The 27,968-nt window shown below is 37.4% G+C and overlaps 1 protein-coding gene across 2 annotated transcripts; it reads left to right on the top strand.

The window, feature by feature from the left end:
• Positions 1 to 27,875, top strand: SNX16 (sorting nexin 16). 2 transcript variants are annotated; one of them, XM_064649913.1, is made up of 8 exons: positions 1 to 85; positions 4,786 to 5,249; positions 9,446 to 9,532; positions 12,468 to 12,616; positions 18,185 to 18,254; positions 22,772 to 22,908; positions 25,995 to 26,111; positions 26,381 to 27,875. In XM_064649913.1, exons 2-8 carry the CDS (start codon positions 4,878 to 4,880, stop codon positions 26,484 to 26,486), a joined length of 1,038 nt encoding a protein of 345 aa, XP_064505983.1. In that variant the 5' UTR covers positions 1 to 85; positions 4,786 to 4,877; the 3' UTR covers positions 26,487 to 27,875. The 2 variants fall into 2 exon arrangements, with proteins under 2 accessions (XP_064505983.1, XP_064505993.1); XM_064649923.1 differs by lacking the exon at positions 25,995 to 26,111.
• Positions 27,876 to 27,968: the final 93 nt, after the last annotated feature.

Genomic DNA, 27,968 nt, shown 5'->3' on the forward strand with positions numbered 1-27,968 from the left:
CCCGGAGCTCCGCCCCCGCGGGGTGGGCGGGGCAGGGCTGACGGCGGCGCGGCGGAGCGGGGCGCGCGCGCGGCGGCGGGAGCAGGTGAGCGCGGGCGCGTGCCAGGAGCAGCGGGGTGGGAGGCGCCGGCACCGGGAATGGGGGGAGCGGGGGCGGGAGCCCGGGCGGGGGTGGCCGCGGGAGCGGAGATGAACCTCGCCGCCGCCCGTCCCACGCCAGGCAAGGACGGCTCTCGCCGCCTCCGCGCCGCGCTAGTGGCGCAGCTCCCGCGCACCTGTGCGGAGGCGGCCGCGGGCGGTGGCAGCGCCGGGTCCGAACGCACTCGGGCGGGACGGCGAGGACAGCCTCCCCCGTTGCCCGGGGCGGGGCGGGGGTGAGGAGCGGCGCCTCACCAACTGCACCTCGGGGTGGTTCCTCCGGCGCCGCGCTGGGACCCGCCGATCCCCGCAGCCCCCATGCGAAGGGACGGAGGGGTTCGCGGGGCCCCGCCGGTGCCGCGGGCTCGGCGGCCGCCCCGGGAGTTACGTAAAGCGGTGGCGGCGCTGCCCGAGCGCGGCCCCGAGCGCGGCCCCGAGCGCGGCGGGGCCGGACTGGACTATCCTGGGCTGTACTGGCGGGGCTGGGGCGGTTCTCGCGTTTCAGAACCGTCCCGTCACGGAGGAGGCGGCGCATCCTGATGTGCAGGTTTTGGAGGCAGGGTACATTCAGTGGTTTCTAGTTCTGTCACAGACTCTTTGGAGCAGGAGTTCCCCACCTCCGTGTGTGCGTATGCGCGAGGTGTGATAAATAAGCCCCCCAGTTTCGAGTTCATAACCGGGTGAAAAATGTTGTCAGGTAACTTGGCTGAAGGCGGCACAAAATTATTATTATTAAAAAAAAAATCATTAAACCTAACTGAGCAAGTTGTTTCTCTGAATATTCCACTTGTTCTTCAGTGGACATTCCACAGTAGCACTTAAACCCTAAACATCAGAGGTCAGCTCGTCTGCGTTGTCCAAACAGAGGCGTAATATCTGTAACCAGATCACAAATAGTATTGCATAGCTAAAAGTCTTTTAAATCCAATTACAGCTGTTAAGTAAGGATTGCTTTGTTTCCAGTCTATTATCCTTGAATCGTGTGGCTTACATGTTTCTCTCTGAACGTACAAACCATTAGCTTAAGAGGGTTTGGCATTGCGATAGCTGCAAGCTGGAGGCGAACCCTTTTTAAGTGGTTTTATTACAGCCTCTTTGCTTCACCCGCAGAAAGGGAGGTGGCTGCTGTAAACACCGGGATAAGCTGGTGTCATGCTGCTCTGTAGCATGTGACGGCTTGGTTGCCGGGACTGTCCTATCCTGTTTCAGATCTCGCAGTCCAGTGCTTCCAGCAAATGTTCTATTCCTTCTGTTCTGTTCTTAACTTAGAGTTGGGAATCAACCTAAACCAAATACAGCTTCTGAACAAGAAGCAAATTTCCTGCAAAAAGTAGAGTGAATATCCAGACAAGAAAGTGCAGTCTCTGGGTTGTCTCATAGGTGTCGTGAGCGATCTGTTTGCTCTGGAAGTTGGTGTGGTGCAATGATTCTACTAGTTCTGTGCAGTGACATGTGAGACCAGTCCACGGTGAAGCTTGGGGAGTAGCAGTACACAGCTAAATCTTCCCTTCTTGCTGCACCAACATAAGCAAGGAGTGATGTGGTTTGTGTAAAAGGGTTCTTTTTAATGAATTTATTTACTGTTTCTTTTATTGCATGAATTGGCAGTAAACTGTATTCGTAGAAAAGGCTTGATTCCTATGATCGTGACCCTCGTTTGACCATTGTATTTTTTTCTAATGTTCAGCTTTCATAAAGTGCAAATTAATGTGATTTTAAACCCTGTTGTAATTCATAGCATGTAAATATTTTACATATTTGGAAATTAGGATGCTTCTGCAGTTCAAGATGGATTTACATACATATTTATGCATATATATGTATTTTTGAGTCTTTTAAGTTCTAATGTAATGTTTTTGTATGTTTCTCTTTCTGCTGGTGGGGTTTTTTGTTTGTTTGGGTTGGGTTTTTGTTTGTTTTTGACAAAAAAAATCAAATTAAGTGACACGGTGTGCCCTTTGCTCACTAGACCTGCCATTTCTGCTGCTCAGAGAATACTTTTCTGTGACACTGTAGTATCAGCCCCTTTTATTTATTTATGGGTGTGTTTACTGTGTCAGATTGAATAGAGAACGTCCTTTAGAAGAAAATAGGGTCATCATCACCATGTAATGTACTTGTGATTTGGAGTGGCCTTACCGAGTACAAAAGAAACTGAACTAGAAAACATACCCTGGGAGCGGGCTTAGTGCAGTCCAGCTGCTAATAAGCATTCAGGCAGTGGTACCAAATTACAGCTGGTCTGCCATGAAAGCTGCTGAAGCACATTCAGTGTAGGTGTTGGCTTCTTAACACCAAGTATTTTATTCTCAGTATTTTATTCTTAGTCTTTGTTATGTTGCATGCCACTATTATGTGCAGCTGTTCAGAAATGCATGTGCACTGAGGAGTAGTAAGTAAATCAGTTCAAGATAGTGAGTTTTTGACTGGCATTTCACTTTAAAGAAAGAAGTTGTTTTAGGAAACACACTTTTCACAAGTATTGTAACTGATGAAAATATCTGTGTAGGGTTTTGAAGGTTTTTTGGTTTTTTGTTTGTTTTTCTTATCATAAAGTGCTGAAAAGCACAAGTATTTTTTCTTCTCAAAATTCTACAGACTCCTAAGTGAACTTCAGCAGATTCTTTGAGATGGGTGCTTACTTTCCTCTCCTGGTTTGTAGTCATGCAGCACAAGATAATCACTTTTTACTTACAGATTCTTCGATTTGTTGCAATCTGGCTTCAGCTGGGTTCTTCTGTTTGTAGGGATTTAATATCACACATCCTAGTAACGTACCTGTATCGGACATTCTTTAAGGCATGTTCTCAATTCCTTACGCAGGTAGCATGGAAGAGTCACTGAAGTGGCAAGTGAAAAAGGAATTACCTTTTTCGGTGTTTCATTTAGATATTTATTTATTTATTTAGAGAATATTGCTAGAGAAAATTTACCAGACAATACTTCATACCTTAGTGTGTCTATTTGTATTAAAGAAAAATTATTGCAAAGCTTACTGTTCAGGATACAGGTGAAAACTGAGATACAGGTGGAAAAAGGAATTTAGATCTTGGTGTAGCTCCAGGAGAACATCTTGTCTCAGGAGCAGGTGTGACTTGTTTTCTCTCATACTGAGGGAGGCTGAAGCAGGTCAGCTGCCTGACACGTGGCTTCAGTCACACAGCCGAGCACAGGACTGTGCTGCAACAGAAGCTGCTGGATATTCCAAAGCCTGTACCTGACCAGCAAAGTCAATCAGCAGGGGTTTATGATAGTGACGTTTCAGCTCCCTGAGATGCTGCTGAGCGTCCAGCCTCATCCACAGTGAAGTAGAGGTGTTCCCGAGGAATAACTGCCAGTTTGAAAGTGTTCTTGCTGGTGAAGTTCCTTGAGCTTTCTAGCAGAGTGTGTGAGGACTTCCTTATACAGCTAAAAAGATGACTGAGTTTATTTTTTTCTTCACTCAAGGATTTTGTTCAACAGCATTTTTCAGTCTTGCTGATGCTGTTTCATTTAAAATTTATTTCCTTATTCATGTTCTCTAAGATTTATTTAGAGCAAGAGAATGAAAGCATCACTTTACCCTCACAGTTAGCAAACTCATTTGGTTTTTGCTGCAGTAGATGATTGATAATATGATGTGAATCAGGTTGACCATTTCCCATTCCACAGCCTCCTGCACCATCACGGTCGATTGGTATATTCCTGGGTGAAATGGTTGGTGGCTCAAATCTTGTTAGTCCAAAAAGGTGGCATTTAATTTGCATCTTGTAAGAGTTCTTATTTGGGTACTTTGCTAAAACAAGAAGTTTTTTGGCAGTTTGATACTGCTGTCTTAATTTTATTTTGCTTTTTTTTATACATATATACACATGCACACAAAAGATTGGTTTGAAATGGTTTTGTTGAAGAAAAAAATATTAAATAATGTGTTTATCTTTTTTGCCTACACTTGCTTTTCCATTTTAATCTGCTGGAATGGAAAACTGGCTGTTGTTAAAACCCTGCTTCTGATGTGCATGCTTGTAAAACTTAATTGCTCCAATTCAAACTCCAGAAAGTATGCCCATTTAACATTGTGACAAATACCTGCAGCATTATATGCAATAGAGTTGTTTTGAAAAACATTGAAAACAGATCCATTATACTTCAGTGAATGTGTAATATGCAAATATGTTTTTCACCTAATTTGTTTACTGTCATGTCTTTTGATTCATGTCATGTATATTGTTGCATGTGTGTTTGGCTCAGGTAGTCTGCTCTGAATGTCTTAAAGAAGCAATTCTGAGAAAACCTCTCGTGCTGTTAAAATTAAAGTCTCTAAAGCTACATCAGCTTCTTATATGCCCAAAAATTGCTGATGCTTTGGGTAAAACAAAATAGTACTTAAACCATAAGGGACAAAAATATTTTTCTCTTTGTAATCTTGCTTTAACTTTTTGTCATTTTAATTTTAATAGTTGTGAAAGAGCTGTGAAGTTCTCTGTCAAATGGTAGAATACGATCTAAAAGCAGCATTTTATATGAAGCCTAATTCCTTGTGAAAATGTTTAGCCATCAGTACTGCTATGTACCATCTCAAAGCTCATACAGATTTTTTCCAGATCAGTATCTTACTGTTGCTTTGACTTAGAAATGAGAGCAGTATTTTTCTGTCCTTCGCTGCAGGTACTGTTCCTGAAAAGAAGAGGAAACATGGCTTATACACTGAATGAAGCTTAAATTCCTGCACCAAAAACTGAGAGGTTTCTTCATGAAGGATGGCAACACCATATGTTCCTGTTCCTATTCCTATTGGAAGTTCATCATCCAGCTTTACAAACAGAAACCAAAGAAGTTCTTCTTTTGGGAGCATCTCGACAAGTTCGAGCTCCTCAAAAGGACAGCTGGAGGACTGTACAATTGGTAGTTTTAAAAAGATGAGCGTGCCTGACCAGATTGGTTCTACGTCGTCTGCGTGTAGCAGTCCACTTGTTAGGACTAAATTTACAGGTCTGGATCCATCCATAGAATATTGTACTCAGCCTGTAGAAGAAATAGAGCAGAATACAGATTCCAGGAGCTGGGAAGATCGACCGTCTACGCCTACTATACTGGGCTATGAGGTGATGGAGGAAAGGGCAAAATTCACTGTAAGTTTTTGGGTGTAGCATAGTTCATCCTGTAACTCCAAGATAACAATTAAATGTGCTTTGCATTTTCCTTTAGTAATTAATCCTGCAATTCAGGGATATTGGAGTGCTTTACTAGTTTAACAGCTTAGCTTCAAAGTACTGCCTGACAGGAAAATATCAATCCCGTTACACAGGTGGAAAACTGGAACTCGGAAGCAGTCTTTCCTGTAATTGTGTATGTGGAATAGCAGAAACTCATTCTACTTCAGGTAAATTTCAGCTGGAAAAGTCAGGAATTCCTTGCAGAGTTACAATTCCTTGTGAAATTGAACTTGTAGGAGTTCTAGGTAGCTAAACATCTTAAATAAAATGTAGTTTTTTGTTTGAAATTAATTATAAGAAACCCTGATATTTGCCTTTTACAGTTATTAGTAGCTTAAAATATTTGCATTGAAGTGCAAACATGTAGGTTTCAACTTCTTACCCTGCTGAGTTTTAGTAAGGGGAAGTCTGTTCTGCAAACATGAGAGTGAGAATTCACTTATGCCATATCTCATGCCAGAACACCAGCCTATCTAGTTTGTATTGATTTTTCTCAAAGTGTACTGTAGCTGGCAATTCATTTTTTTTTTTACATGCCATAAATATATCAATGCATTTCTACATTTGTTTTTGTGGATGTGGTTGAAACATTTCTTTGAGATAATTCAGTAATGCTTGTGGGACTGATGGAAGCTGTTTGTTACTGATTATTAATTACTTCAGATGACCAACATTAATCAGAAATAGGTAAGGAGAAGGAAATAGCAGACAAACTTCTTTTCCTTCCTGTTTTCTTTTATATTAGTGTGGAATCTGGTGCCTTTATGACAGTTAAAATACTAATGAAGTCAAGTTCTCTTTGCAAAATATTAAATAATGCTGCTTTTTAGGTATTTGAGAATGATAGCTTGTCTTTTCCTAAAATTTTTTGTTTCTAATATGTTTATGCATGGTAGGATAACAGAAGAGCAGAATTTTTTCACATGTAGATTAAAAAATTCCTTTTAAAAAATAACCTTCAAAACTAAAACATTGATTAATATTGCTATATTGACAAAGATTAGACTGAAAATATCACAGAATCGTTTAGGTTGGAAAAGACCTCCAAGATCAAGTCCAGCCTTTGATCACTGCCTTGACAACTAGACCATGGCCCTAAGTGCCATGTCCAGTAGTTTCTTGAACACCTCCAGGGATGGTGACTCCCACTATCTGGGCAGTCCATTCCAATGTTTAACAACCTTTTCCATGAAGGGATTCCTAACCTGATGTCCAACTGGAACCTCCCCTGGCGCAGCTTGAGGCTGTTGCCTGGGAGAAGAGGCCAAATCCCACCTGGCTACAACCTCCTTTCAGGTAGTCGTAGAGAGCAATAAGGTCTCCCCTGAGCCTCCTTTTCTCCAGGTTAAACACCCCCAGCTCCCTCAGCCGCTCCCTACAGGACCTGTGCTCCAGTCCCTTCACCAGCTCCATTGTCCTTCCCTGGATGCACTCCAGCACCTCCATCTCTTCCTTGAAGAAGGAATAAGGCAAAAATATGCCAAGGCATATTCCAGTGCATGTAAGGTGTCCTTCAACTGTAGTTACAATGACAACTTTGACTCCTTATTTTATGTAGAAGGCCAGTTAATGGTACAAGTGAAACACTCTTCCATTGTTAAAATGCTTGGATGCATTTTTGCTCTTCCTGAATTCACTTCTACTGTGTTTGTTTCTGAAAGCACGTAATTAACTGTGTTTTCAGTTGGATGTTGAAAATAAGCTTGTTATTTTGCATTAAGGCCAGCAAGTATTTTGTCCTAGAAATTTGAATTGCTTTTGCAGTGCTAAATCAGTAAGATGGAAGACAGTGGAAGTTAAATTGAGATCACCTGTAAAAGAGAGGGGACTTAATTGCTGAATTTGTTTCTTTTACTATTGGTAGCATCTCATAGTTTCCAAAAATATGAATCTGAACTACTTAAGCTGGATGATGTCCTAACTTCAAAAGTTAGATGTTAGTGCATGTTGGAGTACGTGGCTGCTAAAGGTTATGTGAGAGAAAACCTAGGCTGAAAAACATCTCCTTGTGAGCAGTTGGTCTCAAGTGAATTACCAGTCCTGGAATGTTCAATTAGCACTTTTTTTCTTTCTTTTGAGCCAAGTAGAAGTGATAATGAGATGCTGAATTGGCCAGAGATTGATACTAAATATTGGCATATTTTCATTGAATATTTTGTATTTGTGGAATAAGGCAATTCATGATTGACTGGAATTAATTGAATTTGTTGAATTCATTTGTATTTTCTTCCAGGATCTCATGTGAAGGAATTGAGAGCTGGGTTTTTAAATACTCCAGTTCTTGTTTATTAATTAGTAATCTTTAAAATAAATTAAAAAAAAAAGCCAACCATCTCATTTTCAGCTTGTAGGGAAAAGTCAAACATATTTTTGGAGACCATTAATTACAAGCTGATTGCACTCCTTGTCACACTTCAGTTGACCATAATTTGTGAAGACTTTAAAAAAAAAACCAACTTGTCTAATGTTTACTTGGAAACCATTTAAAGTGAAGCTGAGACTAAATGAATTTTTTTTCATGTGTGCGTTTTTAAGCAATGCCTTTGCAGAACCTTTAGTAGAATAAAAGAATGTAATAGAATACTGATTAGCAAGTACTTCCACAAGAATATTCCAAAGTTTCTTGTTCTGTGTTTTACTGTGTACTAGCGAAGAGTCTTCACAATTTTACATTTTTTTTATTTGTTTTATTTATGAAAATTGTTTATAGTTTTAGTATGTTAGGAAAGCTAAAATACTTGAACAAGCTTTTATACATAAAATGCAAGACAGAAGAATTACATTTTAATGCTGTCTTTGTAGGCACATCATACAGCTTGAGTTTTAAAAGCTAATAGCTTTCTCCTCAGTCACAATCCATGACTTCCAGAGATGATGTTACTTAGAAGTGAACTTCTGTGTTTAAATCGTAGATAAGTACTTGCTGAAAAATTGCTTTTAGTTTGCACCGTAGTTATCTGTAATTTCTGTAACTGTCTGCTACTTAATATATTATAGAATACAAAATTGCTAAAACCAATCTCACACATGTACAGAGGTTGGCAAGTAGAAGGGTTATCGTATGTTGGGACTGCAACAAGAAAAATACATTTATCAGCTAAGAAAACCGGCTGTGAAAGCATGACATACTGGAAAATATTTTACTATGTAACAGATTAGAAAATGTTTTAAATAGAACTTGGTTAAGTGTCTGTAAGGGATTTCTTATCCTTACTATTCTAATATCTTTTTCTGTGTTGTATTTTACTTTTTTTTTAACTAGAGACACGTAGACTGGGAACACTAACCCAGTACAATTGCAGAACCTTTCTTTCCTTACATTGGAGAAAGTAAGGTTTTGACATTAGACACTGTTTAATGTTTTCTAGTTGAAGTTATGTTGTTAGATTCATTGTGTTCAGGCATTTGAGCATTAGTCCTCCTAAAAAGTAATAGTTTGATTTTTTTATTATTGTTTTGTTTATTTATCCATTTTAAATGGGAGTATGGTAGTGCTGTGCTATTGTCTTGCTAAATCTGATTCAAAGGATCCATGACTTCAGTTATACGGTGTTAGTATAATCATTCTGATGCAGTTATCAGAATGAAGTCATATTTTGCCTGGAAAGACAAAAGCTAATTTTCAAGACAAATGCAACCAAAGGAGGATGTAATTTTGTTCTGCTTCACTTTTCCTTGTGAAGCAAGTCAGATGAGACCTTTGAAAACAATATCACAGTACCTTATTATTAACAGTCATCTTAAAAACAGATTGGCCTCAAGGATCAATGAATAAAACTATAAGTTAGCAAAGGTTAAAGTAGGTCAGTAAAACATACTTCCTTTACCTCTTTGATAGCTGAGACTTGTGTTTTGCTCGAGAATAAATATGGATACAGTTTCACAGACCCTTTCTTATAGACAGAAATAGTTAAATGTATTTAGGCATTACAGTAGCTCCTTCCTTAAATTCTGAAATTAATTTATACTGTTTGTACTGATAATTAAGTTATTTGGGTTTATTTTAATCTGATTAGGAATTTTTTTTATCCATCAGTTTGTTTCCTTAAGAGATAAAGGGTAATTTCAGCCTTCCAGACAATGCAGTGTGATATTCCTGTCTTTCCACACAGGTATACAAAATACTGGTAAAAAGAAGTCCAGAGGAAAATTGGGTAGTTTTCAGACGGTACACTGACTTCTCCAGGCTTAATGACAAGGTGGGAATTATACATTGATAAAGTCTCAGCTGTCTTCCCTCACTGTTCTTTCATGTCTCATTTTCTTTGTTTCTCACATTTTTGTCACTTCTTTTCTGTTCTTGATTTTTTTACTGCATATAAAACACATACTAATGCCTAGAAAATCATGATTCCTTATTTTTTCAAAGATACTTGAAATCACTACAGCTGATACAAAGAAGGTGTAACAGCTTCATCTGAAGCTTAGTGTGCTTCAGACTTTGTATTTATTCCTAGTCTATGTGGTAAAGGAAATTAACTCTTCAATATTTATCCCCCGCGTGGAAATAGAACTAGGGACTTGTATTCTCTTGCAGGAACGATCCAGTAATTATTCAGTGTATTTCTCTGTAACAAACTCTACTTTTTTCATGATAAACCTGAAGTTTCATGAAGTTCTTTGTATGTTGGTCAGTCTTCAGTTGCTTTCAATGTCGTCAAAGCTAATTGCAAAATACTATATCAGAACTTTAAAGATGGAGATAAATAGGAATTCTCGATCTGCAACTCAATGATTTTAGAACACTTGAAAGCAAAAAATTCTTGTCTGAAAAACACAAGTTTTTATTATGGGAAAAGTATTATAAATCATCAGAGACAGAAGTAAGGGAAAGAGGCAGTAAAATAAAAGATCCATTACTTGAGAGCAAACTATGGAAAGCAAACAGTGAATGTTACAGCAAAGACTGAAATAGTGTCTTTTGCTATAACATTAACAAAAATTTAATCTTAGTGGGTGTTGGAACATGCTGGAAGGAGAGGTTAGGAGCAAAGACTAAAATGCAGACATTTGGCTAGATGCTTAGGTTTTGTTTATACCACCTACTGGGCTGGAGAAGTATGAGAAGTACTTTGACCCCAAAGAACTGTAGGAAAAGAACTTTCTAAAGTTTGTTACTACGCTGGTAGAGATGTTGAAGAGATAATGAAATGACCAGTCTTAAGAACCAAAAAGTTAACCATTTTTCCCCAAGATTGCCTCATGTGAGGTGCATAATGTATCACATGATGATGTAGGAGTGAGACATGTAGAAAAGGTGCTGGATACAAGGAAGCAATCGTGACCAGAATAACTTGTCTGACCCTCCTGCTGGGTCTGAGGAGTGTTCAAGAAAGAATGCCCCAGGAGTGTGCTGTTGAAAATTAGTCTGCTGACAGCAGCTGGCTTTCTCATACTCTTCATCCACGAAAGTAGTAGTCTGTGGGTAGGCTTACTCTTTCCTTAGAAATAAATTACACGATCTGTGTGAGCAGACAAGTGAAATTAACCATTATGCAGGAATCTGTGTGGTTGAAAAGCTTTCCCAGCAATGGTTATCTGCGGTCTTCTGTACAACTAACACAGGAACTCATTTTGTTATAATCTCTGGGTTCAGTCCTATTCAGTATTTTATCAACTTAAGAGCTGTTATGGAGCATAGAGGATACTTATATATGTGGTATTTATGATTACTTGGTAATAGATGAAGGAACGGTGGATGACCAAAGATAAAAATATCAAGAGGAGTCTAATATCAAGATGAAATTCAGAAAGAGGAAAACATACACTTAAATAATTAAATGCAGAAAAAAAGAGCAAGGCTTTGGCGATAAACTATTCTGTAAATAAGAAACTGGTATTTATGGTGGGATATTTCAATATACGATACTTGTGATGTTTAAATGGCACCCTTCTCATGCTGTGAAATGGTACTTACATGAGTAAAGGTGATCCATTAACGTGGTTCTTCCTTGAAACTGTGTAGAGAGATTCTATCTGAAATGCAGTATCTGTAAAAACTTAATCTGCTGAAAGAGCTACCCGTTAGCATTTTCTGTGAGTCCATAAAGAGTAGTTAAATAGATAACACTTGTTGTCAAGGGTTAAATTTTGCTGAGCAGGGATCAGGACACTCACTGAAGAATTACACTGCAGCTTTGTAAACACTGAGTGCTAAACTGTTTTCAAGGCAGATTCTAAAATCCCTGGCACTGCAATGTTCATGTAAATATATTAGGTGTATGCAGTACATCTCTGACAAAAGTTGGCTTGATTCTGTATTCAGAAAAAAAGATTAAACAATTCTTGTGGCAGTTGGGATATCAGATTTTGTAAAACTAGTTTGCTTTTTCCTGCTGGTTGTAAATCTTCTTCCAAGATTTTTCTGTGTCAAGCATCCCTGCTAAGAAAAGTCTTCAAAAAACTGGTTTTTATGCAAGTGTTAATAGTTAAGCATATTAGAAAAATAATTGGCATTTTTTGATAGGTTCATTGTTATATAGTTTTATGCTTCCATTCATTTGCATATTTCATTTCTGAATTAAAAAAAAAATCTAGATATTTCTAATGTCAACTATACCCCATTGCTACTTAAGTAACTCAGTACAATTTTACATGTTACTACTAGGGTTTGAGCTATACATGCATTTTGAAATTTTAATATTCTTGTTGTACAAAGAGCTACTCTTCACTAGAAGTATCCTCAGGCATGTGTTGTAATTTAGTCTGCTAGCCCCCCAAAAAAGACAAGTTGCAGAGTTGTAGATCTGTAATGGATTTTTATAGATAGATAGATAGATAGATAGTACTTATTGTGCCTGAGTACTTTAGAAGAAACACCACTGAAATGCTTACTCATCTGATACTGGACATTAAATAACAAAGCAAAGGTTTTCATTCCCATTTTTATCTGGTAAATTTGAGAGATCATTGAATTGCATAAGGCAGCACAGCAAGTGACAGAACTATGTCTACAATTTATGCTGTAATTTGAATTGTACTTATGGTTGAGACTTACCTTGTGCTTGAACTTAGCAGAAGTCAGAAAGATCTCGTAATTCTGAGTGAAGTCAGTGCCTGTGTCAAAATGAGTATTTCGATGAGACTTTTTTCTTGATTTTTTTTTTTTTTAATTGGGTTTCATTTCAATTTCAGCTAAAAGATATGTTTCCTGGCTTTCGGTTGGCCCTTCCACCAAAGCGCTGGTTCAAGGATAATTATAATCCTGACTTCTTGGAAGATCGACAGTTGGGACTGCAAGCATTTCTCCAGAACCTAGTAGCTCATAAAGATATTGCTAACTGGTATGTGATTAAACTTTGCTTTTGCATTTGTGTTTGTTTGTTTGTTTTTTTCCAAACTGCTCTTATCAACTCCTAGACTCTAGCAGTGTGTCTTTGAGCAATGTGGTAAGGGATTTATTAGCATTCATTTTGTGCATTTCGTCATTATTTATTTATATTTTATATATTTATATATATTTATAATATTTATATATTTAGCGTCCTTTCAAATTAATCCTATCAACATAAAAAAAGAGAAGAATTTTGAATTGTACATGGATAACTAATAAAAGTTGTAATATTTAAAAATATTACTCCTAAAACATTACTTCTCTGTGCTTAATGCAGAATTGATATATTGTTAATTTATACCGGGATTAAAAGTTATGCTTTCATAGTGGAAAGTACCTACACTGTTTGGAATCAGTTTCTAAAATGTGTATTAAACTACAGGTTTTTAACTTACGTGATACGCGATGGTAATGGGAGTACGTCTGTAGATTGCTATATGGAAGTAAATTGAAAAGACAAATAAAAAATTTCCTAACAGTTTAAAAAACATAATGCGTTTAATCAACAAAGTGCATAAGTCTCTTTGAACAGTATCTTCTTTCATACAAAGTGGGAAATTCTTCCAGAGCTGGAAGATGAATAGAGCATAATTCTGGCAAATGAAGTGTAAAATTATTTTAATACAGAACAGAATGAAATTTGAGTAAGCAGATTGCTAGAGGCAGAGCAGTTAGTTCTAAAAACTTTTTCCAGCAGCAGAAATAAAAAAGTTGAGGTTACCATACCAGAGGTTCTTTGAGGAATTAGTCTGAGGATGTATCATCATCAGAAACTTCATTCAAAACAAAGAATAAGGAATTTGCTAAAGCAAACAGCATTACCTCAAGAATTTTAAAGGAACTAAAATGTAAAATTGCCAAGCTGGGGTGTGAGACCATATAATGCTTATATCTACTTTACTTTTTAGTAGAAGGGCTGTTACTGCTTTTGGCACATTTTTATAAGGTGTTTGACTGCTGTGTCTGGAAACTAGAGATTCATATATAAGTCTGACTTTTGGTACTTATTTTAATTAAAAAAACCCAAAGTGGTTAGGAGGTGAATAAAAATAATACTTGAAAAAGCAATAATGTCTTTTGTAGAGGGACATCTAAAAAGCAAGTACTTATGACAAGGCTCATATAGAACGGTTAAAAGACAAGGTGAAAAGGACTGATGGAAATTTAGAGGTATTACATGTGGAAAGCTAGATCAGTTATGGACACTGATGTTCAGGAATGTCTTGAAATTATCTGAGATCATGAACTATTGTAGAAGGATCATGAGGCACTGAGTGACTAATACTAGTCTTCTTGTCTTGTAGTACAAAATGACAGCAAGTACATCCATGCAGATTTGTAAACTCTGGTTTTTACAACCTGGAAAATAACTATTGGTACTGATATCACTGGTTTTCTGAATCAGTTCAGTATTCAGCAATAGTCAAAAAGTTTCATTAAAATTGTTAGAGGAACTTAAAAGGGGAAAAAAGTTATTGCTATGGGAATCTGAATTGTACTTCTGCGTAGTCCAATGGTAAAGCACAGCATTCAGTTTCAAAAGAAGTGTCTGCTAGAGGTACAGAGAAAGCAAGCAACAACAGATGAAGCTACAGAAAAATTCCCTGCAAGAAGAGTTCTTTTCTCTTTAATCTGTTGTCTCTTGGGTAAAAGCTGGCTAAACAAGGCATATGAAATCATCAAAGGGGATAGGGAAGGTGAGTAAAGAATGTTAATATTTGGATGATTCATAGTCATCTTGCAGTATGTCACACCGAGTGGTGAAGCTTTGTTATGAGATGTCAAAGACAAAGCTTAAATGGTTTCAAAAAGAAATTGAGATCAACCTGTGAGTTTCTGTGTCAGTGGCTATTAAATGTAATTATGTGGGTGAGGTATGCAGCCAAGAAGTTTGAGAACTTCCTTATTGTTAAATTACACAATGATAGGTGTGCCAAAAAAAAAAGGAATTATTCTCTAATATTCCCTAAATGTCACTTCTGTTATGCTACTGGAGACAGACTAGTGGGCGGAATGGACTTTTAGTCTACTTAAAATAATCTGAAGACTTTGTGCTTCATGTTGTTGCGACTGGTTTGGTATTTCAACCAGCTTGCATATATCTTAATAATGGAACATTTTGGACAAAATACTCTGTCATGATTTAAGGCAAAAACTGAAACCATAACTTTTAGACTGCATTGCTCCTCTGATACAAAAGGGAAATAAAATGTTTCTGGAATTACTTTGTATTTTGGCTAATGAACAGATAGATAGTTACCTGAAATGTGATTTTCGGAATTCTGATCTTGGCTGTGTAACACTCTGCATAAAGATGAAGTTTTTTAAGAAACTTTATAACCTATTGATACAGGTTATGTTCTAGTATAACCAGAGGAAGGTCTGAATTCCTCGAGAACTGATTATAACTGGTGAGGTTCGATCTACCTTAATATTTTTATCCACTTATCACAGAATAAAAGTTACTATTAATGGAAATTAATATTTGCACGTCACATGAGCTATGATGAGCATCTGACCATGCTTTCCCATTACAAGTTACCATTTACTTCTACAGTTTTGCAAATAAGTCAAAGTGCTTGGGTCACACCAAAACCAAATGAGCCTTTTCTCTTTGTAGAGAAGTCTCTTTATTTCTCTTTGTGCTTTATGTGCTTTATCATCATTGAGACATTGACAGTAGGAATTTTGCCCTTCGGGGATAGGAGACCTCATTTGGTTATACCTATTTTTAATAAAACTAGATTCACAAAGTAATTTAAAGATAAGATGTAGGATGGTGTGAAGGGGACTAAATTTAGTACCTATTTCATGGATTTCTTCTCGTATTTTGCATTGTATTGAAGTTTCAGTGAAAGATCAAACTGAAATTCTCCTAGAGTTTAATGTGTTCAGGAAAGTTTCATATAACTCATGAAGTGGGAGAAAGAAGACATTTCTGCTAAACAGAAATGTCATCGGGCTTTATAGAGATGGTACAGCTCTCCTGCCTCCGCCCTGTGTCAGCTTTGAGTCAGGGATCCAATGTGCCACACTGCCCCTAATGCTGGCATTGCTGCCTCCCTGGAGAGGGATGTCAGCCAGCACACAAGTGAAGAAAGAAGCCATGTACAGGAAACTCTGCCACATGTGATACAAAAGATTTCTGTGATACTTTTAAGGCAGGATCTTCTGTTTGTTAAATGAAAGCAAAAGGTGTAACACATGGAGGGGGAAGCAGGATCAGCGCATACTGAGTAAAGCTAGGCTGCAGATGTTTATGCCATCAGGTGCATATTTTAGGTAAAGAAACAATGTTTTTGTTGACCTGTGGCTTTAGGTTTCTTGACCTCCTTATGTAAAATAATGAATCTACAGCTTTCAATTTCAAGTAGTTTTGAAAACCGTAGAAGACACGGTTTTCTGCCAGCAGCCACAGGGAAAGCAAAAAAGTTTGACCTGATGTTAGTAGATGATATATGTGGATTAGATATTTTTTACATTTATTTTCCTGGATATTTTGATTTTCACTCACAAGCATTACTGTGTGTTATGCCATGTTAATGTTACCCTTTAATAACACAAGAAAATAACTGAATATATTTAAAACATGTTTGAGCTGCATATGTGAATAAGGATGAAGATGCTGAAGAAAAATGGTGAGCAGAAGTTTTTCCACATAATGAGTTCTTCTATATTGGCCAAATATGAGTTACTTCAGCATCTTAATGGTTGAATTGTTCTTTTCATTAAAAAAAATGGACTTGAGCATCATGTCAGAAAAGGGTCATCTCAAACATATTAAACTATTTGGAGAGGAGGGAAAAAAAAACAACCCTGCTCTTCACCTTGAAATGTACTTTAAATGCCTGAATAACTTTCATTTCAAGTTATGTTTTCTGGTCATTTCCCTGAGGAATTGTTGCCAGCTATCTGTTCTTGTGCTAATTGGAGTGATAATCTTGGTTTAGGTGGCAGAATTTTTCATTATTTATTTGAGTACATGAGAGAAGCTCTTTTAATAGTACAGATTTAGGCTTATGGCTTGCTATGGATGGATAGTTGTAAAACATTTGTCACATAAATTAAGTAGGGAGAGGAATGATTATAGAAAAAAAAATTCAGTTTGGTGTAAAGGCTGATGAGGTAAAAGTAGATACAAAGACAAGATTTCTCACCAACCTTTGGCCACCTGTATCTACACATATGCAATAAGCGTGTGAAAACAGACTTAGAAAAATCGATCAACAAAATAAGCATTAAGTGTAGTTTAGATAAATATTCTTAAGAGCCTTTTTAGAACTAAAAGTGATGCTATAATCAATGATCAGTGTTTGAAGAAATTTCTCCTCATTTTGCTTGCCACACCTGAAGCTACCAACATTAGGTTGGTAGCTGGGTGAAAGTTTCCTGTCTTGTGTTTGTACTTCATGTCTACTTCAAATGCAGAGAATGAGTGGAAGGCAGAAAATTACTGCCTTTTCTGCCTTCCACTCAGGAGGTGGGAGGAGGAGACAGGAAATTAAATTTAGATTCACATCTTCCATTTTTGTGTATTCGTTGCAGTAGGAGATGATTTAAAGTAGTGAGTGCAAGCACAGCATTGCTCATGTTACTGCTTGCTAATTAATTGTGAATACAGTGTTCTGATTGGAGGTTATTTGTAGAAGAATGAATATAACCAAGCTGGAAAATCTTAAAAAAGGTAACTGAAGGGACATGTTTGGAGATGTTTGAGTTCTCTGAGAAGTAATCTAAACTTGGAAGGTAGAATGAGCAAGATGCTTGAAATACTCTGTAGTAAACCACAGGATTGCACATACTTCCTTCTTCTGACTTTTGCAAAGCGATTCATAGAGGGGGATGACAGCTGTTACACAATTCTAAGTGGAATGCATTAGTTTAAAATGTATGTTTAGAGAGGGCTGTGTAGAATATCCATGGCACGTTAACTTTGTCTCTTATTATTTTATAACTTATTCTTTATATAAAAATTATTTAATGTATGTATAAAAATATGTACTGTATATATAAAAGTTATATACTATGTATATGTCAATGGATTATGATCTTAGCAAAATGGATACAGGTGGACATGATTCAGTACTGATGTTTAGTTCCCCTGATACTACCTGAAGGGATCTGCATATGGATATTAACAGCAAACTTTTTCATCCATCTTATAATATTTATTTTTCACCAGGGGAATTTTTCATACATCTTCAATACCAAAGTGATAAACTTGTCAGTTGTCATGTAGCGACAAATTGTATTAAAATTTAAAAAAAAAGAACATGAAAAATCATGTTCTAAAGTTGCTTACTCATCTTCATAAGTTAAATACTTCATAAGTTAAATACTCTTCCTGGTGAACACATACAACTGAGGCTTAATTCTTTGTTAACATTATTTTGCATATTTGGGGGTAAAATTTGAGGCTAGGTGTTTGTGTCCCTTAAAGAAATACTTCCATTGTATGATCATATTTGTTGTTGCTGGTTTTGTACTTCAGTAATTCACTCTCTTTTATTTGGTAAAGCCTTGCAGTGAGAGAATTTCTTTGTCTGGATGATCCTCCGGGTCCTTTTGACAGTCTAGAAGAGAGCAGGGTAAGTGCTAAGTAATAGGATAAAATCAGAACGCAAAAGGCAGTTGTTGTTAGAATATTGTAAGATCTGTTGCATGGTATGGAGTGAAACACTTCTGTTTCTGTTCTTTCACAAAAATCACAAAAGGTTGTCTTTATGAAACGGGTCCAGTCTGATTATTGGTGCACGCTGATCATCTTTGCTGCACTTCATCCCTGTCCCAAAATATATCATCTTCCTTTTTGTCTTTTATGAGCCGTGGATGGCGTTTGTTTTTTACGGGGACTGCATCTGCTTATATAAGGGAACTACTGAATATAAGGAGAGATTTTATAAGTTTACATTCAGCACATTATTATAATGCTTATGCCTTGGACTTCAGGTCTTGCAGTGAAATGTTTCTTGCTATAAAATCATAGAATAGTTTGGGTTGGAAGGAATTAAAGATCATCTAGTTCCAGCACACCTGTTGTGGGAAGGGACACCTTCCCATGTAATAAATGTAATGAAAAGATTAATTCTGACCACTAAAAATAGTGTTCTTGCAGAAAATTAATTAGTGACATGTTACTACACTACAAGTAGTGTAGTAAAACAGCAGCCTTGCAACATGCGTATATGAACACGCTGAACAAATAATACTGTGTGCTGCAGCCTATTTTATTAGAAGTAAATTTCATCGGGATGCAGAGCTGTATCGAATCTGCCTAGAACAGATGATGTTAGTTTTCTTGCTTTATAGAATAACTGTGTTTTAGAACTGTACATATATTGTTAGTCTTGTAGAAATTGTGAATGTTAACTGATGCTCCTTCAACTAAATTTATATTTACCAGTTTGTTTTGCATGTAAGTAGGAGTGCCTTGGTTCTTGCTAGATTACTGTGTGCATGGGTTTTTTTAGAAGCTCGTATTTGATTTCCATATAATCACTTTTCATTGTTGCTATTTAAGCTGATGAAAATTTTTTAAAATTACTGTATTTGTTCACATAATTAAAAAATCTAAGTACTGCCTTCATTGAAATTTCGATAATGCCTGCTGTGGTGAAGTCTCAGTGTTATTCTCCCACCACAGAAATTTAATCAAACCATTAAAATAGCTGTATTCTGTTAAGTTGTTAGAGACAACTCTTAAAATTCTGCTCTCCAAGGGACACTCCACCTTATTACAGAGTGACTGAGGTTGAAAGAGACCTCTTGAGATTGTCTAGTCCAACCCTCCTGCTCAAGTAAGGTCAGCTACTGCAGGTTGCCCAGGACTATGTCCAGTCAGGTTTTCAGTATTCTACAGAGGAGACTTCACAACCTCTCTGTGTAACCTGTTCCAGTTTTGGATCACCATCACAGTAAAAAAGTGTTTCAGGTGTTCAGATTGAATTTCCTGGGGTTTAATTTGTGCTCATTGTCTCTTGTCCTGTCAGTGGGCACTACTGAAAAGTATCTGTCTCCCTCTTCTTCGGTCCCTCTCATCAGGTATTTATACCCATCGATAAGATCACTCCAAGCTTTCTCTTCTCCAGACTAAAGTCTCTCAGCTTTCTCTTCCTTTTATCACATGAAAGATGCTCGAGTCCATTATCTTCTATTATGATATTTGAATCATGAGACCTGGGGTTCTGGTGGACAGCAGGCCAGCTCCCTTAGCACCCACAGGTGCATCTGTCAGGCCCCATGGACTTACATGCATGTACAAGCTGTTTAAGTGCTCCCTGACCTGGTCCCTTCTCCACTGAGGGTAAATTTGTCATGCCCTTCCTTGTCTTTTCCTCTGGCTGCAGAGGTCTGGAATTACTGAAGGCTGATCTTTGCCAGTCAAGACAACAGGTCCATGGTTTCCCTAGTCTTCCTTTTGTTGATTATGTACTTGTTGAGTCCTTTCTTGTTTTCTTTGCTAGATTCAGCTCCAGGTTGTCCTTCACTTTCTTAACCCTGTTCCTGTAAGATCAGACAGCAACCTTATATTCTTCCTGGGTCACCTCTCCATGCTTCCACCCCTAGTACACTTGCTTTTTATCTGTCAGTTCAGTTAGGAGTTACTTGCTCATCCATACAGGCCTCCTGCATCCTTTGCTTGATTTCATACTTGTTGAGCTCTACCTGCTGACCCCAGAAGGTGGTGATCCTTAAATATCAACCAGCTCTCCTGGACTGTTCTTCTCTCCAAGGTAGTTTCCCATGGATGCTTTCTTCCAAGTAGGTTTCTGAAGAGATTGAAGTCTGTTCAGCCTAAAATCCATAGTCATGGTCATGCTTTTTGGCTTGTGGCTGCTAGGAGCCTGAACTCCTACCAAATACCAAAAGTATCTTATATCCATCCCTTGCAGGTTGTTGCTTTGCTTTTCCTAAACTGCCTAACTACAGGAAAAGCACTAAGGTTCACATATGTATTCCTGGAGTTCATTTTTAAAGGTAGCTCAAAAATTATGTCTGTTTTGCCTTACTGTTTTCATACAAAGCATTGCCAGGAAAAAAAAAAATCTTCTATTACTGTTTTCCTGATAATGGAAATATGGATGTCTTCTATTTGGTTTACGTCTGTTCTACTATTCCAGTTCCATAAGGACTTGCCAAAACATATTTATATTTTTAGGGGGAGGGATACAGGTACATCTTCCATTACAAGCTAACTAGACCTTACAGGACTTTAATCAGAGAAAAGTAGACAAAATATTCACTAAAGCAATCTTTTTTTGTCATGTCCTTGGTAGCTGTTTGCACAGATCCTTTCCCAGCCATCTGTATTTCATGATCCACTGAAGAAGGAAGCAAAGCTGTCTTCCAGCTGGCTTAGTTCTGTTGCCCTTTCAGAGTTATAGGGAAAATTGGTCCAACCTGGGTGTTAGAACTGTCCCAGACTCCAGGTTTCCAGCTATTAAAAAAGCAAGATATCTCATTACACACCATTCTCTTTCTCAGCTTTGGTTCACCTTTCTGCTATTACAGCCTCCTTCAGAATATGTTGATGTTTTCTTACTCATTGAGAACAGTGACTTCCTTTCCTCAGGCAGCTGATATCCAGACTGCAGTAGAGATGAGTTTTTCCAAAAGGCTTTGTCAGTTCTCATGCAGAGCAATGAAACAGTCTACAACACTTATACAATATTTTTAGCTATTTTGGGAATAGGGAAATTTCCATGCACATAAATATAAAGGTAGAAATAATTTAACTTCATTATATTCTTAAATAATGGCCAGTTTCGAGCTAGGGGCCAGCAACACCAAATATTTTTATAAAATACAGTCAAATTTACTTGATTGGCTTGGAAGAAACAGGATGACTGCTTAACTGGAGTGATAGCTAAAGCAATCACTACAAATGCTGTGTGAAGAGTGAACTGCATGCCACATGTTCTTGGCTCTATTAGACATGAATAACACTATGATTTAACTGATGACTGGTCTTCAGTGTCTGTTAAAAAAGATAAATTTCCTATCTGAGTCAATAAAATAAATTAAAATTCAATGAAAAAAATATGGTTATTGGATTGAAAAACTCTACATTTGTTTGAATTGTATAATCACAAGAAAACATTTTAAGGATGATGAATCTGCTTCAGTTAAAGCCAAGGATAGTATCTTCTTGATGTTTGTAGCCTGTTTTAAAACTTAAGAAAAACAGTATCTTAACAGCATTGTTCTTAACTGAGCTCGTATAAAACGTTTACAGTCGTCGGACTCTGAATTAGTGGTTAGTTGCTGGTAATGTTAACCCAAGAAAGTCCACATGGGATTCTTACTTATTGAGAACATGTAAATTATTAAATCAGAATTGCATGGTACTGCTGCAGGACTTGTGCTTTCCAGTAATAGATGAGCAGGCTCTGTGCCAAGGCTTCTGTCACTTCCTGCATTCATTGGATGTTGCATGAGACACTGGCTCATCACATTAAGTTTTGAGATTGCTCATTGTCAGATCCATCAAAGTGTACTATAAATACATGTCATGCTCAGCAGAGGAGCATGGCATATTTGTCATGGCTGAGTAGCTGCTGTTCACAGCATTCCATTAAACTTCTTCAAAATGTTTTTGTATTGGTCTTCTGTCATGGTTCCATAGTTGTAACAGGTGTTTGGTACAGAACTGTATGGAGTTTATCTCTTTGTCTTTATCTCAATCCGAATATTCTTTGCATTGTGGGAATAATTAGATACTTTTAAATCGATTTCCAAGTCATGTGGAAGCAAAGCTTTGTGAGGAGAAAAGGGAGCAGGGAGTTCAGCTTATGTTCTGTATAGGCAAGAAGGTTCAAAATCGGGCACTACTTTTCTAAAGTTTCTCTTTAGAGTTTTGTGAGACAAACAAATGATGTGATAAACTATTTGCATTGCAGCTTAGTATAATAAATTCACTATTCAAAACAAAGCAGCATTATTTTATTAAGGACAGAACTTTTTTTAAAATTTACATAGCTTTTTATGTAATCAGCCTGAAGAAAAGCAGCTATAATTCTATTACAGATTCATATTTCTAAAAGAAAAATCAATAAAGGCAGTACACTGAAGTAAAATTGAAGATGCTCTTAAATTTGTCTTTTAGGCTTTCTGTGAAACTCTAGAGGAAACAAATTACCGCCTACAAAAAGAACTGCTTGAAAAACAAAGGGAAGTTGAATCGCTGAAGAAATTGCTGAGTGAAAAGCAACTTCATATAGATGCTGTTGAAAGAAGAATTAGGTATGTAGAAATTTTATGGGGTTTAGGAGTTTATCTTGTGACCTTATCTAGTCACAAATACCAGCTTTAGATACAGTCTTGGAAAACATTTTCCATGCATAACCACACAAAGCAATATTTTCAGTAAGCTCTTTCTCATATGCTGGCTAAAAGTTATTTAGTACAAATGACTGAGAAACTTGTCCCGTCTTTTCCCTCTAAAGTAACTTTGATTGTTTCCTAATCCTTTAAGTTTGCTTTTGAAATGCTGGAAACATGAAATGCCCTGCTAGAGATGAGAGGAGGGGGAAAATTGCTTTGAGTTATAAAAATCTGCCTGTACTCAAAGCTTTGACAGAACATAGTGATCAGGCAATTATATGTCTAATAATGTCTTTAACTTTGTTCTGAATTGCCAGAAATGATGCTGAAGATACTTAAATAACACTGGAGATTGTCTATTTAAACCCAAGGAAAAAATAGTGGAGTCTTATGGTGCCCGTCTGCTAAATTTTGTAGCAGTGGCAGGGGAATTGATATGCTATTCAGTGTCCCATTAGAGCTGCTGAGTCAGTCATTGCAGCATTTTCTTAGTGAAAGAGTAAATTCCCATGGTCCCACTAGAATTTTGTAGAATCACAGAATGATTTGGGTTGGAAGGTACCCTAAAGATCATCTACTTCCAACCCCTCTGCCGTGGGCACAGATGCCACCTACTAGACCAAGTTGCTGAGAGCCCCATCCAACCTGGCCTTGAACGCTTTCAGGGATGGAGCTACCACAGCTGGTCTGGGCAGCCTTTTCCAGTTAGTGCCTTACTACCCTCACAGGAAATAATTTCTTCCTAATAGTAGAGAATTTCTTCCTGATAATGAGATCGGGTGAAAAAACATCCCCTGGGTGTGTGTGTATGACCAGAGACACTGACAGAACTAAAAAAAAAAATTATTTTCAAAATAAATTTTATTTTACTTACTGCCTGGGTTGTTGAGTCTGGCATATCCAGATTGACTGACAAACCACACCTTGTACGTTTCAAGTGAACTGTAATGGGAAAAGATTTAAGTGGAATTGTTGTGGCTTACTGAAAATTCTGATCAGAATACCATATTCAGTTTGTCACTTGTTCCTGAAGGCAAGTAATTACATTTGAAAGATGTTTTTCATGTTTGATGAGAGAGATATGGTGTGCTGCTGGCTTAAATAGAGAAATAGTCAATAAAAATTAAATAACTTGCATTTTGCTAAAATGTAATGATAAGAAATTCTGTATGGCTAAAGATAAGAAGGCATGAATAGCAAAAAGGGATTTTATTTTTTAGTGCTTTCCCTGAAGATAGATAGATAGATAATGTTTTTTAAATACACAAACACCCTGCCAGTTTCCCAGATGTATAAAATTATTGAAAATCAGCCAAGTAGTGTCTGAAGTCTTGATGGAAAATAACTTCTGTGATCTATAGTTGTAAAAATTACCAAGAAAACTCACGATCTTGTTAAAGAACTTCAGCTTGTCTGTCTGATGGAGAAATGAACCCAAAAGAAATAAGACTCTGAGATCAGCTCAGTTGGTCAGACCATGGTGCTAATAATGCCAAGGTTGTGGTCTCGATCTCTATATGGGCCATTAATTTAAGACTTAGACTCAGTGATCCTTGTAGGTCCCTTCCAACTCAGAATATTCTGTGATTCTGTGAAATGTGTCTGTCTTTGGCCTTGTTGAAGTGGAATTTCTATCTGATGGCCCAGCAAGAATAAAGCATCTTATGCCTACATACTCTAAGGGCCAAGTACCTAAAATGCGCGTGAGGTAGAAGGGGAAGACAGCTGACAAGACATGAGACTTGTAGGCCTTTATATATTGCTGGCTTTGGCCAATAATAATGTTAAAGAATACTGCTGAGGTATTACTTAAAATGCATGCATTAAAATAAAACAATAGAAACAGTAGGTAGAGTAATTTAAAAAGGGGATGACATATAGTAGTATCACTTTCAACACAAAATGGGTCACAAGCTTTTATTTCCAATTCAAGTCACAGCTTTCAGTTCTAAATTGGTATATGTTTTCCACACACAGCAATGCTTTGGAAGAAAGGATTTCCTTGGTCAATTTACATGACTTTATTCCCATTTATATACAGGCTAGTCAGACTGTTATCTTGTGTTGCCATTAAGAAAAAATTATTACCTGTCTTTTTATCATTAATGGGAAAACGTATTGTTCTGAAACGTAATATCTGACTTTGTAAAGTTACGGTGAGAAACTTGGAAAACTATTGAAGAAATCTTTTTATCATCCTGCCTGTCTTCCTTCTGACTATATTTTGGTTATAATCCCCTTCTGACGTTTAGGCAAGATGTGTGTGGCTTAGATCTTCTGCTTGTAATTTTTTACCTAAAGTCATGCACACTCCTCTACAACTTGAATTTTGTAAAGCTGTGAAACTGTGATGCAACCAGAGAACCACAGAATGTCCTGGGTTGGAAAGGACCTTAAAGATCATCTTGTTCCAACCCCCTAGCCATTGGCAGGGACACCTTTCACTAGACCAGGTTGCTTAGAGCCCCATCCAACCTGGCCTTGAACATTTCCAGGAATGGGCATCCACCACTTCTGTGGGCAACCTGTTCCAGTGCCTCACCACCCTCACAGTAAAGAATTTCTTCCTAATATCTAATCTAAACCTACTCTATTTCAGTTTAAACCATTCCCCCTTTTACTGTCACTACATGCTTTTGTAAATAGTCTCTCTTCATTTTGTAGGCTCCCTTCAGATACTGAAAGGCTACAATTAGGTCACCCTGAAGCCTCTTCTAGGTTGAACAATTCCAATTCTCTCAGCCTTTTCTCGTAGGAGAGGTGCTCCATCGCTCTAATTGTCTTGGTAGCCCAGAGATTCAGGAATAAGCAGCTGGAGCAAATAAACTGTTTAAATAGCTACCCAGTGCAGATCCTACCTATTTGAACTAATAAAAGAAATGGAGCATGTAGGAGTGAGATTGAGAGGTTCCCAGAAACTGCAAAGGTTAAAATGAAACAAACAGTTCTTCAGTGATGAATGTTTGCTCTATGGATTGGTGGTACTCTGTTCTTATCTGTTGTAGGGATTTATCTTTAGGAAAAATGACTCGTCAAATGTCAGGAGAAGAAAGTGAGTGCAGTGGTGAGGTGGAGTCTTCTGCAGTAGAAGCAGACCAGGGTACCCTGGGTGAGGACAGCTGGTAAATACTATTATTTTACTTATATTTTAGTTATTCTTAAAGTACATTTTTTAAAATGTTTGGTCTTGCATAAATTCTGCACAGCTGAGGAATTCAGCATTTTATTGCACACCTCTGCTGCATAAAAGCCCTTAGGATAGATAATTTTAGATCTGGAATATGATAAATTGAAAAAGCGTTGTAAATGTTTTGTGGATTGTCTGCATAAAATGACTATGGAGAATCATACTAGTTCCCATTTGACAAAGCTTATTGATCTGTCATTGCAGCTCAGACAAAGAGAACCATGAGCCATGCTGGAGTGGCTCTTTGGCTGGAAATCCTGTCCCAGAAATTGAGGTTGCTGAAGTAGCATATACTCCAGATGAAGAATAGATGAGCAGCAGCTGCTGTTACAGGTTCATGTTTGGGATGTATCTGTGGGTAGCAGCTTAGAGTAGCTGTGAAGAATTTACAGCAAAGAGCAAGAATGCACAATTGAATGTTTACATAAATCCTTACAAATTATTAATGTAAGAAATATACCTAGTGCTGCTTTGATTTCAGTTTTTATCTAGCCTTTATATATTTAATAAATCGAAGTCTAATAAGGGCTAAAATCAGGTGAAGTTTAGATAGTGTACATACACAATTTGGCTCACTTTCCTAGCGGAATGACAAGTTCCACACTAAATCACTGAACACATCTAACTCCCATGTCATATGTTGCCACTGTTGTGACACGTTTGATGTGTTCATGTGTTTGGTATTTGTGTTTTCATATTCTTATAGCCATAAATTAATGCTTGTTGAAGTAAAAACGGACTCATCTCTGTGTAAGAATGGAGAATGTGTTGGTTTTAAATTCTGAAGTTGAAGAATGTTTCCCTGGAAATTTTAATGCAATGCAATAGGAAAACTTCCAGTACCGAGAGAGGAGTACTTACGAAATGGGATTATAGTTGGACATTTTAAAACTGGTCATTTTTGCTGAAGGAACTAATATGAGACCCCCAAAACACTGTGTATTTTCATCCCAAAATAGCATGCTGTAATACTTTTTGTTCAGTAATGCTGCTTTGAAAATCTGGGATACCTTTGCTATATACCCATGTAACAATAAAATCGGTAAGTTTGCCTTTTACTCAGAACACTACCTCTTACCACATTGCTTATGCATTTATGTTTGTTTAAAAATATTCAAGATTATATGGAGGTTATTGAAAGACTTGTAAAGAAGCCATATTTTTTTCCTGCACAGTTCATAACTAGATTTAATCTAGTTGCAACGTATTTTTGTTTCAACATATTTTACACATGGGCATGTTGGTACCTATGTTGTATAGCCTATTTTTCAAAATGTATTGAGACAGGAGATGCACTTTATAATTAAGACTCCATTGTGCCAAGTTCAGTTGGCTAATTGGTTGAGAAAGGGGAGTTGCAGGGAGAGGATTATGTAGTGCCTTTTTGTATTTTACTTGTTCATTACTGCAGAATTTTGTTACAGTGCTCTCGGTCAGTTCTGTGGAGTCTTTGATACAGCTTGTTTCTGTTCACTTATTTACTGAAAGTGCCTTGTTTTATTCTGCTTTTCCAATAGGAAGAATGCTGGTTTGTTTTAATTTTTTCCCTATACCACCCACATCGTTGTTTAATGTTGTCAATATGCAGTGTCTTTGTGCTGGAGTTTTCAAAGGGAGCTTTGTACTTCAGACTGTGCATACAATGACCTTTATGCAGAACTGTATCAACCTTCCTGGTGAAATAAAACTATGGACAAAACACCTGTCTTCTTTTTTCCATTGTAGAAAAGACCAAAACATTTAATGCCTTGTCTAGCAGAAGGATAAAACACTGTTAGAAAGAGATGTTTCT

Source organism: Pseudopipra pipra, chromosome 1 (assembly GCF_036250125.1).
Source record: "Pseudopipra pipra isolate bDixPip1 chromosome 1, bDixPip1.hap1, whole genome shotgun sequence".
Taxonomy (NCBI): Eukaryota; Metazoa; Chordata; class Aves; order Passeriformes; family Pipridae; genus Pseudopipra; species Pseudopipra pipra.

What these genes read in the sequence shown, in the direction of transcription:
- SNX16 (XM_064649913.1), top strand. Translation starts at nt 4,878, where the DNA reads ATGGCAACACCATATGTTCCTGTTCCTATTCCTATTGGAAGTTCATCA. An exon ending in TCTCCAGGCTTAATGACAAG is followed by an intron (nt 9,533 to 12,467) that starts GTGGGAATTATA and finishes TTTCAATTTCAG; the next exon opens with CTAAAAGATATGTTTCCTGG. An exon ending in GCTGTTGAAAGAAGAATTAG is followed by an intron (nt 22,909 to 25,994) that starts GTATGTAGAAAT and finishes TATCTGTTGTAG; the next exon opens with GGATTTATCTTTAGGAAAAA.